At 42.6% G+C, this 16535-nt stretch overlaps 1 protein-coding gene across 1 annotated transcript in view; it reads left to right on the forward strand.

Moving 5' to 3' along the window:
- The first annotated feature begins 371 nt into the window (after positions 1 to 371).
- PLVAP (plasmalemma vesicle associated protein) overlaps positions 372 to 16535 on the forward strand; it is a 49031-nt gene continuing 32867 nt past the window's right edge. Inside the window, exon 1 of the mRNA XM_073551329.1 lies at positions 372 to 860. Coding sequence (XP_073407430.1) covers positions 483 to 860 — 378 coding nt within the window. The 5' untranslated portion in view covers positions 372 to 482. The remainder of the gene's footprint in view (positions 861 to 16535) is intronic.

Genomic DNA, 16535 nt, shown 5'->3' on the forward strand with positions numbered 1-16535 from the left:
AAAGTATAAGGGGACAGGCAGAAGAATAGTGGTAGCCCTGTGATACTATACAGTCCATAATTATCAAACGGTCTGGAATATCAGAAAGGAATGCTGCTGTATAATCTGTTAACATACAAGGCATACATTTTGGATTATTGGATTATTAAAAGCATAGGTTATGCTACAGTTTATACCACATTGCTTGCTTGAAAGCCGTTCAATAAATCCAGGTCTTTTCACAGGTCTGACTATTATGACAAATTTGAGGAAGCTGGATGCATCCTGAGAAGCAGGAAGGAGCCAGACTTGGGAACTTAAAAAAAAAACTAATATAAACAGTATGTCCAAAAACTTTATGTGACTGACCCCGCCCTGTCCTACAACCTCCTTCTTGATGAAGTGTAAAGATGCCAAATTTACAGAGCCTCCTGTGAGGAAGGATCACAGTTTACTGATTGCTATCAGTAGTCAAAGAGTGAGACATTAGCAGAGAACCAGCCATGGACCCAAGCTATGCAATGGCCAAGTTTGGATTGGAGTCCAAGGATACCCTCAAGTCTAAGCACAGAGGCTGCTGGTATTATACCAAATATTTCTTCTTTTTCTTATCCATAATCCAGTTCCTCATTATCCTTGGTTTGGTTCTTTTCATGTTGTATGGAAATGCCCATGGTACCACAGAAGTGCGCCTGAAGAGCGTAGAAAATCGCTATAAAAACTTGACCCTCGATTACAACTGGCTGAACAGCAATTTCTCTCAGTTGAAAGGCAAACTTACCAGCATGGAGAAGGAAAATCTAAACTGCTCAAACATCTTAACTACAGCACTAAAGCAACTACAAAACAGAACCTCAGTTGTGAGACCTGTATTGCCCGTGGTGAGTACTAACATTTTTGCTCTATTAAAGATGTGATATTTATCACTGATGTTCAATCAAATGTTGACGGTAAAACAAATTACTTACACTTTCACTTGTCTACGTGATTAATTTTCCACCAAAAAATTTAGTTAAAAACATAAATTTTGTAAAGTGTATCTATCATATATATTTTATATAATATTTATTGAATATATATATATTCAATAAATATTATATAAAATATATGTTATTTAAGTTATATATATATATATATATATATATACACAGTGTGTGTATATATATATATATATATATATATATATAATTTTATATATTTATTAAATCTCTTGTGTATCATTGATATTTAGCTATAGACAATAAATATCTTGGCCAAATTCCACATCAAATCTAGTAAAGATATTAATAAAATATATAGACAAGCTGACTTATTTTTGTAGGTTTTCTCATTTTTACTAGCATGGATACAGCAGCGATTGTGTGTTAATTCAGGTAAGGTTCTTAAGAATATCAAACTTTTGGCCAGTATCCGAGAAGCCCTAATTTCATCGATACTAGGGATTTTTCTGCAGGGCTACAAAAAACTGGGCTGCAGATGTCTACATTATGTCTATTTGTTTCCCTGTACTGTTCTGTTATGACAACAGGCTCTTCTATGTACAAGGGAAAAAACAAGTGCTATTCTGTTGCCACAATGTCCAGTACCCTGTTATGGGCATATGTTGACTTGACATTTTAGACGTATGCGAAAATATGTTTCTTCATTTATGTAATAATCAGTCTAGAAAAAAAAATTGACGGTAACCACACACGGCAGATTTATTGCCAAAATTTCCTCCACAATAAATTGCTTCAGTCGTATGAATAGGTCTGTGTTTGTGGGAAGAACATGAATACCTATTAAGGTGAATTGACAGTCTCAGAAATGTCTGCAATAAATCTGTTCTTAGCATAGCCGTAACAGCTAAGGCCGGTTTCACATTTGCGTTAAAGGCCGCAGTGTCGGCCTGTGCACGGCCGCCGCTAAGCCCCGCCCCTTGCCGCGCCTCCGCTGGTAGCTCTGCCTCCGGGCACATGATGCTGCATGCGTCATGCGTCCCGTCTTTATCACTGAGGACGCAGGCCGTGCGCAGTATGTGTTTGGCAGCACCTGCGTCCTTTTGACGGTGCGCCGAGCGCAACCAAATTGCAACAGGTTGCGTTTGGTGCTGGCCGGCGCACCGTCAAAAGGACGCAGGCGCCGCCAAAACGCACACTGCGCACGGCCTGCGTCCTCAGTGATAAAGATAGGGGACGCATGATGCATGCAGCGTCATGCGCCCAGAGGTGGAGCTACCGGTGGAGGCGTGTCAGGGGGCGGGGCTTAGTGGCGGCCATGCGCAGGCCGACGCTGCGGCCTTTAATGCAAATGTGAAACCGGCCTAAGACAGCTCCCATTCACAACAAATCCTGACAGATCCCATTGATTTACTAACAAAACTGCTTTATCAACAAAAATAGCACAAATTGCAGTCCTACAGAACCTAAAAGAACCTAAAGCTCAATGTATTATAGAAGGATAGTAGTATAAACAGAGCATAAAGGTAGACTTAATAGATCAAGGGAAATTTTTCTTTTTTTGCTTGGTTTGTTATTCCATTTTTCCATTCTTGTTCTGTTGAAATAGTTTAAGTTAAATGAGTCCTTATGCAAAACACATCAAAACTTTTATGACTTTACAACTAGTAAAATTAGGTTAGTTTGCTAAGATAAATTATACAATGAGAACTTAAAGGAAACCTGTCATATCCCAAAATGCTATTAACCTGCGGATATTGTGTTAATCTGCAGGCTAATAATAATGCTCTAAAGCTGCCGGTCGCCGCACTGAAAGACCTGCTACCAGGAGGAATTGAACTGTATTCCTCACGGCAGACTCAGGGATTCAGTCATAGAGGTGTGGCCAAAGCGACTCAAGTGACCTGTCGGTACCTAGTGGGCAGCGGATGTAACGACGCCCCTGGCACTGACCGACAACTGGCTCAGCAGTGCATCAGTGTAGAGCTGGCTGTCAGTCAGTATTGGGATGTGATTACTGGCGCCACTCACTAAGTACTGAGCGGTGCCTCAAACCGTGCCTATGACTGAAAGCCAGAGGCTGCCAGGATGAATAAAGTTAATTTCCTTCCTGTAGTGAGGCTTTCAGTGCAGCAGCTGGACAGCTTTAGAGCATTATTGACCTGCAGATTAGCACAACATCTGAAGGTTAACAGCATTTTGCAGATGTGAAATGTTACCTTTAAAAACCAAAGAATGGTTAAAAACAGCAAATCAGTAAAGGAATTGAGAATATATGGTCATTATCACTTTGTGCTAGAGTATATATACAACACACCTTGTAGCTTTGGTGAACTATTGCTGTATTTTCTGAAGTTTTCTGTTTAGCTGCCACTAGTGAATGAGCCTCAGCAAATGTTAAGTGACATAGCAAGTATATTCAAAGCATTACAATTGCTAAATCACGTGTATTTAAACAGATTTAAAAAATAACCATATATAGTTATTTACGTTGTCATTGACGATTATACAAAGGGATCTTTGCAAGGATCCTTGTTCTTCAGGTTCATTGCCATCTTCTTTTGTTTATTGCTGGTTTTATTTTCTCTAGTTATATCTGTCGAACCATCTTGAAAATTTTGATTTCGACCAATTTTGTTTTTTCCTTTTTTTTGTCGCATGTTTGTAACATAATACCAAATAATTCCGAACAGACTTTAGTAAGGAATTGTTCAGAAATTGGATACATTGAGGATAAATTATTTATTAGAAATTTGAAACTCACAGGCTTGTGTCCTCAGTGTAAAGTCTCAGTGTTTTCAACTACAATGATATTGATGACTAAATCTTATAATTGTTCACCAATATCAGATCAGTTGGGTAGCCAAATGCCGGACTGGAACCACATTGATCAGCTATCAAATAAGATCTGATCTGCACTACCCAGCAGCGGAAATAAACAGTATTAAGGAGTGGTGATATTCAGTATTTATATCCGGTCACTGCCAGTACTAATGACAGCTGATTGGTGGGGGTACCAGGTGTCACACAACCTCCAGTCTGAAATTGATGACCGTTCATAAGGATATGTCGACATTATCAATGTCATAGAAAACCCCTGTAATTCGATAAAATGTGCCTATTTATGAGAAAACAATATACCTCAAGGCAAATATTGCTAAAAATTATATATTTTAGACATTTTGGTTGGACATCCCAAGATGTGCCTTAACCCCTTCACCCCCAAGGGTGGTTTGCACGTTCATGACCGGGCCAACTTTTACAATTCTGACCACTGTCCCTTTATGAGGTAATAACTCTGAAACGCTTCCATGGATCCCGGTGATTCTGACATTGTTTTCTCGTGACATATTGTACTTCATGTTAGTGGTAAAATTTCATTCGTATAACTTACGTTTATTTGTAAAAAAAAATAGAAATTTGGCAAAAATTGTGAAAATTTTGCAATTTTCCAACTTTGAATTTTTATGCCCTTAAATCACAGAGATATGCCACTCAAAAAACTTAATAAGTAACATTTCCCACATGTTTACTTTACATCAGCACAATTTTTGAACCAAAATTTTTTTTTTGTTAGGAAGTTATAAGGGTTAAAAGTTGACCAGCGATTTCTCATTTTTACAGCACCATTTTATTTTTACGGACCACATCACATTTGAAGCCACTTTGAGGGGTCTATATGATAGAAAATACCCAAAAGTGACACCATTCTAAAAACTGCACCCCTCAAGGTGCACAAAACCACATTCAAGAAGTTTATCAACCCTTCAGGTGCTTCACAGGAATTTTTTGAATATTTTAAAAAAAAATGAACATTTAACTTTTTTTCACAAAAAAAATAATTCAGGTTCAATTTTTTTATTTTACCAAGGGTAAAAGGAGAAATTGGACTGGAAAAGTTATTGTGCAATTTGTCCTGAGTACGCTTATACCTGATATGTGGGGAGGAACCACTGTTTCAGTGCATGGCAGAGCTTAGAAGGGAAGGAGCGCCGTTTGACTTTTTCAATGCAAAATTGGCTAGAATTCTGATCGGACGCCATGTCACGTTTGGAGAGCCCCTGATGTACCTAAACAGTGGAAACCCCCACAAGTGACCCCATTTTGGAAACTAGACCCCCCAAGGAACTTATCTAGATATGTGGTGAGAACTTTGAACCCACAAGGGATTCACTGAAGTTTATAACGTACAGCGATACAATTAAAAAATCATATTTTTTCCACAAAAATTATCTTTTCACCCCCAATTTTTATTTTCCCAAGGGTAAAAGGACCCTAAAAGTTATTGTGCAATTTCTCCTGAGTACGCTGATACCCCATATGTGGGTGTAAACGACTATTTGGGCGCATGGCAGAGCTCGGAAGGGAAGCAGCACCATTTGACTTTTTTGGCTGGAATTGAGATCGGACACCATGTCGCATTTGGAAAACCCCTGATGTACCAAAACAGTGGAAACCCCCCCCACAAATGACACCATTTTGGAAACTAGACCCCCCAAGGAACTTATCTAGATGTGTGGTGAGCACTTTGAACTCCCCCAGTGCTTCACAGAAGTTTATACCTCCCGGGCGTGAAAATAAAAAAATCGTTTTTTTTCCACAAACATGATCATTTAGTCCCCATTTTTTTATTTTCCCAAGGGTACCAGGAGAAAATGGACCCCAAAAGTTGTTGTCCAATTTGTCCTGAGTACCCGGATACCCCATATGTGGGAGAAAACTACTGTATGGGCCCACGTCGGGGATCGGAAGGGAAGTAGTGATGTTTTGGAATGCAGACTTTGATGGAATGCTCTGCGGGTGTCATGTTGCCTTTGGAGAGCCCCTGATGTACCTAAACAGTGGAAACCCCCCACAAATGATACCATTTTGGAAACTAGACCCCCTATGGAAATTATCTAGAAGTGTGGTGAGCACTTTGAACCCTCAAGGGCTTCACAGAAGTTTATAACGCCCGGGTGTGAAAATAAAAAAATCATATTTTTTTCCCACAAAAATGATATTTTTGCCCCCAATTTTTTATTTCCCTAAGGGCAACAGGAGAAATAGGACCCCAAAAGTTGTTTTGCAATTTGTCCTGAGTAGGCTGATACCCCATTTGTGGGGTAAAACACTGTTTGGGAGCATGGCAGAGCTTGGAAGGGAAGGAGCACCATTTGACTTTTTCAACTCAGAATTGACTGGAATTGAGATCAGACGCCATGTTGCATTTGGAGAGCACCTTATGTGCCCAAACAGTGGAAACCCCCCAATTCCAACTCCAACCCTAACCCCAACACACCCCTAACCCTAATCTCAGCCCTAACCTTAGCCCTAACCCTAATGGGAAAATGGAAATAAATAATTTTTTTTAATTTTATTATTTTTCCCTAACTAAGGGGGTGATAACGGGGGGTTTGATTTACTATTTATGGCGGTTTTTATTTTTGGCAGCTGTCACACGCTAAAAGACACTTTTTATTGTAAAACTAGTTTTTGCATCACCACATATTGAGAGCTATAATTTTTCTGTATTTTGACCCACTGAGTCATGTGAGGTCTTATTTTTTGCGGGACGAGTTGATGTTTTTATTGGTATCATGTTCGGGCACGTGACATTTTTTGATCGCTTTTTATTCCGATTTTTGGGACGCAGAATGAACAAAAATCAGCGTTTCATGAATTTCTTTTGGGGGTGCGTTTACACCGTTCCATGAGCGGTAAAATTGATATTGCGGTTTTATTCTCTGGGTCAGTACGGTTACAGCGATGCCTCATTTATGTCATTTTTTTATGTTTTGGCGCTTTTATGCAATAAAAACAATTTTATATAAAAAATAATTATTTTTGCATCGCTTTATTCTGCGAGCTATGACTTTTATATTTCTTCTCTGATGATGCTGTGTGGTGGCTCGTTTTTTGCGGGACAAGATGACGTTTTCAGTGGAACCATGGATATTTATATGTGTCTTTTTGATCGCGTGTTATTGCACTTTTTGTTCGGCGGTATGATGATAAATCATTATTTTTTGCTTTGCTTTTTATTGTTATTTTTTAAGGGGTTCGCTAAAGGGGTTAACTAATGGGACAGTTTTATAGGGCAGGTCGTTACAGACGCGGCAATACCAAATATGTGTACTTTGTTTTGTTTTTTTTTATTTCCAAAAAATGAATTTATTAGGGAATATTTTTTTTTTTTTTTAATTTAGTGATTATTTAACCCCTTTCTGACATCAGACGTGCTATCCAGTCCATGGGACCCAGCCTCTATGTCCATGGATGGGATAGTACGTCTAGCGTGATCAGCGGCGCCCACGTGGTGATTGCCGCTGATCGCGGCCGGGTGTCAGCTGATTATCACAGCTGACACCCGGCACAATGTGTCAGGGGCGGTCACGGACCGCCCCCGACACGTTAACCCCTTGCACACCGCAATCAAACATGATCGCGGTGTACCGGGGGTTAAAGGGAAGCATCAGCAGGGAGGGGGCTCCCTCCGTGCTTCCCTGAGCCCCCCACGGCAGCGCATAAAACATAAAAAAGACCTAAATGAGGTATCGTTGTAACCGTACTGACCCAAAGAATAAAACCGCTTTATCAATTTTACCGCAGGCGGAACGGTGTAAACGCACCCCACCAAAAGAAATTCATGAAACGCTGGTTTTTGTTCATTCTGCGTCCCAAAAATCGGAATAAAAAGCGATCAAAAAATGTCACGTGCCTGAAAATGGTACCAATAAAAACGTCAACTCGTCCCGCAAAAAATAAGACCTCACATGACTCGGTGGATCAAAATACGGAAAAATTATAGCTCTCAATATGTGGTGATGCAAAAACTATTTTTACAATAAAAAGCGTCTTTTAGCGTATGACAGCTGCCAAACATAAAAACCCGCTATAAATAGTAAATCAAACCCCCCGTTATCACCCCCTTAGTTAGGGAAAAATAATAAAATTAAAAGAAAATGTATTTATTTCCATTTTCCCATTAGGGTTAGGGCTAGGGCTAGGCTTAGGGCTAGGGTTAGGGTTAGGGCTAGGGTTAGGGCTAAGATTAGGGTTAGGGGTGTGTTGGGGTTAGGGTTGGAGTTAGAATTGGGGGTTTCCACTGTTTGGGCACATCAGGTGCTCTCCAAATGCAACATGGTGTCTGATCTCAATTCCAGCCAATTCTGAGTTGAAAAAGTCAAATGGTGCTCCTTCCCTTCCAAGCTCTGCCATGCGCCCAAACAGTGTTTTACCCTCACATGTAGGGTATCAGCCTACTCAGGACAAATTGCAAAACAACTTTTGGGGTCCAATTTCTCCTGTTACCCTTAGGAAAATAAAAAATTGAGGGCAAAAATATCATTTTTGTTGAAAAAAATGATTTTTTTATTTTCACGCCCTGGCGTTATAAACTTCTGTGAAGCACTTGGGGGTTCAAAGTGCTCACCATACATCTAGATAAGTTCCGTGGGGGTTCTAGTGTCCAAAATGGGAACACTTGTGGGGAGTTTCAATAGTTTAGGTACATCAGGGGCTCTCCAAACGCACATGACACCCGCAGACCATTCCATCAAAGTCTGCATTCCAAAACGTCACTACTTCCCTTCCGAGCCCCAACGTGTGTCCATACAGTAGTTTTCTCCCACATATGGGGTGTCAGCGTACTCAGGACAAATTGACAACAACTTTTGGGGTTCAATTTCCCCTGTTACCCTTGGGAAAATAAAAAATTGGGGACTAATTGATCATGTTTGTGGAAGAAATACGATTTTTTTATTTTCATGCCCGGGCATTATAAACTTCTGTGAAGCCCTTGGGGGTTCAAAGTGCCCACCACACATCTAGATAAGTTCCTTAAGGGGTCTAGTTTCCAAAATGGGGTCACTTGTGGGGGGTTTCCACTCTTTAGGTACATTAGGGGCTCTCCAAAGGCAACATGACACAGGCAGACCGTTCCATCAAAGTCTGCATTCCAAAACGTCACTACTTCCCTTCCGAGCCCCGACGTGTGTTCATACAGTAGTTTTCTCCCACATATGGGGTGTCAGCGTACTCAGGACAAATTGGACAACAACTTTTGGGGTCCAATTTCTCCTGGTACCCTTGCGAAAAAGAAAAAAAATTGGTGACTAAAAGATCATGTTTGTGGAAAAAATACGAATTTTTTATTTTCACGCCCGGGCGTTATAAACTTCTGTGAAGCACTTGGGGGTTAAAAGTGCTCACCACACATCTAGATAAGTTCCTTGGGGGTCTAGTTTCCAAAATGGTGTCATGTATGGGGGGTTTCCACTGTTTTGTTACATCAAGGGTTTTCCAATCGCGACATGGTGTCCGATCTCAATTCCAGCCAAAAACATCAAATGGTGCTGCTTCCCTTCCGAGCTCTGCCATGCACCCAAATAGTGGTTTACCCCCACATGTGGAGTATCAGCGTACTCAGGACAAATTGCACAATAACTTTTAGAGTCCTGTTACCCTTGGAAAAATAAGAATTGAGGGTGAAAAGATCATTTTTGTGGAAAAAATATGATTTTTTAATTGTACGGCTGTATGTTATAAACTTCTGTGAAGCCCTTGGGGGTTCAAAGTTCTCACCACACATCTAGATAAGTTCCTTGGGGGGTCTAGTTTCCAAAATGGTGTCATTTGTGGGGGGTTTCCACTGTTTTGGTACATCAGGGGTTTTCCAATCGTGACATGGTGTCCGATCTCAATTCCAGCCAAAAACGTCAAATGGCGCTGCTTTCCTTCCGAGCTCTGCCATGCGCCCAAATAGTGGTTTACCCCCACATGTGGGGTATCAGCATACTCAGGACAAATGGCACAATAACTTTTAGAGTCCTGATACCCTTGGGAAAATAAAAATTGGGGGTGAAAAGATCATTTTTGTGGAAAAAATATGATTTTTTTAATTGTACCACTGTACGTTATAAACTTCTGTGAAACCCTTGTGGGTTCAAAGTTCTCACCACATATCTAGATGAGTTCCTTGGGGGGTCTAGTTTCCAAAATGGGGTCACTTGTGGGGGGTTTCCACTGTTTAGGTACATCAGGGGCTCTCCAAACGTGACATGGCGTCCGATCTGAATTTCAGCCAATTTTGCATTGAAAAAGTCAAACGGCGCTCCTTCCCTTCTGAGCTCTGCTCAGCGTACTCAGGACAAATTGCACAATAACTTTTGCAGTCCAATTTCTCCTGTTACCCTTGGTAAAATAAAAAAAATTGAACCTGAAGTATTTTTTGTGTGAAAAAAAGTTAGATATTCATTTTTTTTAAATATTCAAAAAATTCCTGTGATGCACCTGAAGGGTTAATAAACTTCTTGAATGTGGTTTTGAGCACCTTAAGGGGTGCAGTTTTTATAATGGTGTCACTTTTGGGTATTTTCTATCATATAGACCCCTCAAAGTGGCTTCAAATGTGATGTGGTCCGTAAAAATAAAATGGTGTTGCAAATATGAGAAATCGCTGGTCAATTTTTAACCCTTATAACTTCCTAACAAAAGAAAAATTTGGTTCCAAAATTGTGCTGATGTAAAGTAAACATGTGCGAAATGTTACTTATCAAGTTTTTTGTGTGCTGTATCTCTGTGATTTAAGGGCATAAAAATTCAAAGTTGGAAAATTGCAAAATTTTCAAAATTTTCGCCAAATTTCCATTTTTTTCACAAATAAACGCAAGTTATTTGAATGAAATTTTACCACTATCATGAAGTACAATATGTCACGAGAAAACCAGAATCACCGGGATCCATGGAAGCGTTCCAGAGTTATGACCTCATAAAGGGACAGTGGTCAGAATTGTAAAAATTGGCCCGGTCATGAACGTGCAAACCACCCTTGGGGGTGAAGGGGTTAAAATTATTTTTACACTTTTTTTTTTTTAACTTTAGTAGATTGCCCCAGGGGGGACATCATTGTCCTATGACAGATCGCTGATCTGTCACATCACAGATCACTGTGACAGATCAGCAATCTGTCACAGGCAGTGACTCACTGCAGGCCCCCGAAGGTCCACATCACCATCTTGGATCCGGGGACCTGCACATTGCACTGCTGTGGGGGGCTCAGGGAAGCAAGGAGGGAGCTCCCTCCCTGCCGATGCTTCCCTTTAACCCCCGGTACACCGCGATCGTGTTTGATCACGGTGTGCAAGGGGTTAACGTGTCGGGGGCGGTCCGTGACCTCCCCTGACACATAGTGCCGGGTGTCAACTGTGATAATCAGCTGACACCCGGCCGCGATCAGCGGCGCTCACCACGTGAGCGCTGCTGATCGCGCTAGACGTACTATCCCGTCCATGGGCATAGAGGCCCAGGTCCCATGGACGGGATAGTACGTCTGATGTCAGAAAGGGGTTAAGAACACTTTTATAGAAAAGAGTAAAACCTATTCCCTAATGGCTACAGCCTTAAAGGGGTTGTCCAGGCTTCTGATGAAAGGCCACAGTCACTCTAGGTGACTGCAGGATTCTGAATCCCTAGGGCATGTGTACCGCAAACTGTCAGGATTCTCTGGTGTTGTCGGTGAGAGAGGGTGTTCATGTGACTGCAAGTATTCATTTTGCATACATGTGGTGACATGCTAATTAGACACATTTTTCCTTGCTCCATGAACTAAGCTTGTCTGTGATCTAGTAGGAATGTGACTGGAAGTATGCTGCTCGCATACGTGCAGTCACGTGACTGCCTGCTCTTGCTGGCAACATTGATGAACCCTGACAGTGCGCAGTGCACATGCTGTAAGGATGCAGTAGCCTTTAGTCACATAGCGTGATGGCAGACTTTCATCACAAGACTGGTCAATTACTTTAAGAATAGACTATCACTATCATATGTGGATCCAAAAGTGCTTTATAGCAATAAGGCTTTAAAAAACTGAATTGAAAGTAACACAACATGCCGAATCAGACCAGGAACAGCATAAATGGTACAAAAAAATATGATTTATTTTTCAATTTCAGCTGAATTATAAATGCTGTATACCATTACATAACAATATTGGATGATTGCCTATTCTGTCATGACTCAGTGAGGCCCGGCAGCAATTACTCACAGGTCTCCACATGGCCAGGGCTCACCAGAAAAAAAATGTAGGGTTGGTGATAATGTCACGGTCACATGTGTCTGGACGCAGCGAGTACCGCAATGCGAACCCATGACACGCGTGACCCTGGATACACCGCCTCCAGTAGGGCGAATTTAAATAATAAAACGTGCAGCTGGATGCACCGCCTCCAACTGGCGAATTTAGGTAATACACATTATACTCGTATATATAGTAGTCTGTAAACCCCGCCTCCAGTAAGGCGAATTTAAATAATAAAGGGGAAACCTGGGTAACAATAACAATGGTGGGCCCTGCGATAGGGAATAGGGGCGTGGAGACCTTCTGTACTCCCCTGAGCCAGTGTCCCTGCACTCCTAACGTTTCCTATGCCGGTTCTGCACCGGGCGACGCACGCGTACCTCAAACCCAGACTCGCCCTGCAACTAAACCTTCACTAGGGAATTGGTCGGTGTGGAAACTAATCCCACCACTGCACTAAACACACATAAGGGAAAATGACAATACAGGGGGAACACCACTTAGCTTTGCTCTGTTGCTTATGCTCCCCGCAACAAAGCCCACCACCTGCGTGCATCTTCTCCAACCGGATCCATCACCATAACCGGATCCATCACCATAGTGCAGCCTTGGAGCATAGTCCACCACCAGCTGCAGCTGCCCAGTAAACAGAGTCCCAAAGATGAGTCCAGCTTCTGCCAAAAAGTCCAGCATGCTTGAGTCCAACTTTTCTGCCAATAAGTCCAGCATGCTTGAGTCCAGTTTTCAGCAACCAAGTCCAGCATGCTGAGTGCAACTCTCACCATAGTCGCCACTCCACCAAGCCATGCAAGCACTTCCTGCTGACACCATAAACTGCGACTCCATGCCAGCCCTTCTTGCAGACCACATCGTTGGACTCCACCAATCCATGCCAGAACTCCCTGCAGACTCCATAGCTGCACTCATCCCCTCTGGCTAGGCTGCCCAGGACTCTTATTCAGCTCCATCTTTCACCCAGGCTTACTTGTGAATGACTAACTATCAATATCACCAACGATCATCAAACACACCTGAAACTCTTTTAGAGAGCCTCACACCTGATTTGTAATACGTGCACATTAAAACTAAAGTGTAATACCACTCACCACCACCGGGGCAACTTAGAACAAACGACACCACGTGCAATAATTCTAATGGCCACCGGGGGGCAATCAACCCAGTTTGGCACCAAGCCAAAGGAAAAAAAGTTCACTTTGTCCATTTACTTGTCAGATCCACCTTGGATCATGACAGCTATCTTCAAAACCGAGTGCCAGGTAAAGCTACAAATAAAATTCCATATGAGCTATGGAAGTGCGAGAAGCCTAACCTGCAGCATCTCAGAATATTTGGAAGCAAAACGTTTGTGTATATTCCCAAAGAGAAACGTTCCAAGTGAGAATCACACGCAAAGCAAGGAGTCCTGGTGGGCTATAGCGAAACTCAAAAGGGATACAGAATCCTGCACCCAGAGACCAGCGCAGTAACAATCAGCAGAGATGTAGTGATTGATGAAAACTCTGTATCGCTCAGATTCCATGAAGTTACACCAGTTATTCAACCTAAGAAGCAAGAACAAGAATCTCAATCACCAAACCCAGACAACGAAAAGGAAAACACTGAAGTGGGGATAAGCTCTGAAGCCACCAAGGAAGACACAGAAGACCCAAGTCAACCTCCAGTCAGGAGATCAGAAAGGCCAAACAAAGGTATCTCAGCTAGACTCCTTTCTTATATGGTGAGAACACTTCCACACAGCTACAGTCGGAATTCTCTGCCGACGTGTAAGCCAGCCACCCTAAGGCTAAGTGCACACATACCGGAACTCTCGCGGAAATTACCGCGAGAATTCCGGAATTCCATTCCGCGGGAAAATCGCATTTTAAATTCCCGCGATTTTCCCGCGGAAAAACTAGCATTTTGCAAGCGTAATTAGCTTGCAAAATGCTAGCGCTCTCCAAGCGATCTGTAGCATCGCTTGGAGAACTGATTGACAGGTTGGTCACACTTGTCAACCATAGTGTTTGACAAGTGTGACCAACTTTTTACTACTGAGGCCGCCTATGCAGCATCAATAGTAAAAGATAGAATGTAAAAAAAAATAAAAAATGGTGTTATTCTTACCTTCCGACGTCCCGCGCAGGCGTTCCCAGTAATCCTTTGCGAAAATGCCCGCGATGACGTCCGTTCTCGCGGGATCGCGATGTCTCGCGGTAATTCGCGATGACGTCGCGCGAATGACCGCGAGACTTCGCGATCCCGCGAGAACTGACGTCATCGCGGGCATTTTCGCAAAGGCTTACTGGGACCGGGAGCGTGGAGAGAGGCGGGAATGCTGCGCGGGACGCCGGAAGGTGAGAATAACAGTATTTTTTATTTTAAATTCTATTTTTTACAGGGATATGGTACACAAAGCCCGGAGGACAGTCTCCTCTCCTCCGGACCATGGGTACCATCCGCAATTGTTACTTTCCACATGGTGGGCACAGCCACATGCGGGAAGTAAGCGGAACAATGCATTCCTATGGGTGCGGGATCGCCACGATTCCGCAAATTAATGAGCATGCTGCGGCTTTTACCGCGAAGCGATTCCGCAGCGGTAAAAACCGCAGCATTAGCACAGCATTGCGGAATCCCATAGGAATGCATGGGAAGCTTATTTTTTGCGTTTTCGCTGCAAAATCGCGCGGTTAAAACCGCCGCGGAAACGCGAAAAAAATGCCACGTGTGAACTCAGCCTAAAGAGACTGGAATGCAATTCAGAGAATTCTTCAATATCTAAAAGAAACTCAAAGGCTAAATCTTAAGGCTGAGTTCACACGTGGCGTTTTTTTCGCGTTTCCGCGGCGGTTTTAACTGCGCGATTTTGCCGCGAAAACGCGAAAAATAAGCATCCCATGCATTCCTATGGGATTCCGCAATGCTGTGCTAATGCTGCGGTTTTTACCGCGGCGGAATCGCTTTGCGGTAAAAACCGCAGAATGCTCATTAATTTGCGGAATCGCGGCGATCCCGCACCCATAGGAATGCATTGTTCCGCTTACTTCCCGCATGTGGCTGTGCACACCATGCGGAAAGTAAGCAGAACAATTGCGGATGGTACCCACGGTCCGGAGGAGAGGAGACTGTCCTCCGGGCTTTGGGTACCATATCCCTGTAAAAAATAGAATTTAAAATAAAAATATTGTTATTCTTACCTTCCGGCGTCCCGCGCAGTATTCCCGCCTATCTCCACGCTTCCGTTCCCAGTAATCCTTTGCGAAAATGCCCGCGATGACGTCCGTTCTCGCAGGATCGTGAAGTCTCGCGGTCATTCGCGCGACGTCATCGCGAATTACCGCGAGACATCGTGATCCCGCGAGAACGGACGTCATCACGGGCATTTTCGCAAAGGATTACTGGGAACGCCTGCGCGGGACGTCGGAAGGTAAGAATAACACCATTTTTTTTTTTTTTTTACATTCTATCTTTTACTATTGATGCTGCATAGGCGGCCTCAGTAGTAAAAAGTTGGTCACACTCGTCAAACACTATGTTTGACGAGTGTGACCAACCTGTCAATCAGTTCTCCAAGCAATGCTCCAGATCGCTTGGAAAACGCTAGCAATCTGCAAGCTAATTACGCTTGCAAAATGCTAGTTTTTCCGCGGGAAAATCGCGGGAATTTAAAATGCGATTTTCCAGCGGAAAGGAATTCCGGAATTCTCGCGGTAATTTCCGCGAGAGTTCCGGTACGTGTGCACTTAGCCTAAGATATCTGCATCAGGAGATCTCACTCTCAGAGATTTTGTGAATGCAGACTGGACTGGAGATTCAAGTGATCGGAAATCAGCAAGTGCTTACTTGTTCAAGTTAGGAGAAAATTCAATTTCTTTTCCAGCAGAAAATAAGTGTCAGTCGCATTATCTTCTACAGAAGCAGAAAATATGTCTGCTGCTTATGCAAGTCAAGAAGTAATTTGGTGGAATCAACTTTTGGAAGATTTCAGCAAGCCATTAACCAACAGTTATCTATGAGGACAATTAAGGATGCATTAAACTTGCCAGCAGTGAGAAGATTAGTGCAAGGACTAAGCACATTGATGTAAAACATCATCACTTACGTGACTTAGTGGACCCTGGTGTACTCAAGTTAGTTTATTGCGAGTCTGACAAGATGGTAGCTGATGGTATGACAAAGCCATTATCAAGAGCCAAGTTTGTGGACTTCAGAACGGCAATGGGACTAACAGGATAAGTAGTTGTTGAGTGGGGGTGTTGGAATATGTTTGGTGCAACAACTCCATTCCTGTCTATGAGTGTTCAGTTGCTAGATTTGTATGCTGTTCATAAAGTTAAAAAAAAACTCCCAGAGGCTCACACAGGGAGAGCATGTGACTGTATTTCCTGTTTTTCCTGTGTCTGTGTATGAGAGAAGCAGCCTGCTGTAGATGCTACACAGATGGAGACGCGCAAATAATTTATTCTTGATCTATTGAGCTTATCATATATTGTTCTTGTTTGTTCCTGAATAAAGAAACTCTGTTGTCACACGCTTGGAGAGTATCCTGAATAATCCGC

Source organism: Dendrobates tinctorius, unplaced genomic scaffold (genome assembly GCF_039654945.1).
Source record: "Dendrobates tinctorius isolate UK_male_01 unplaced genomic scaffold, ASM3965494v1 ptg000175l, whole genome shotgun sequence".
Classification (NCBI taxonomy): domain Eukaryota; kingdom Metazoa; phylum Chordata; class Amphibia; order Anura; family Dendrobatidae; genus Dendrobates; species Dendrobates tinctorius.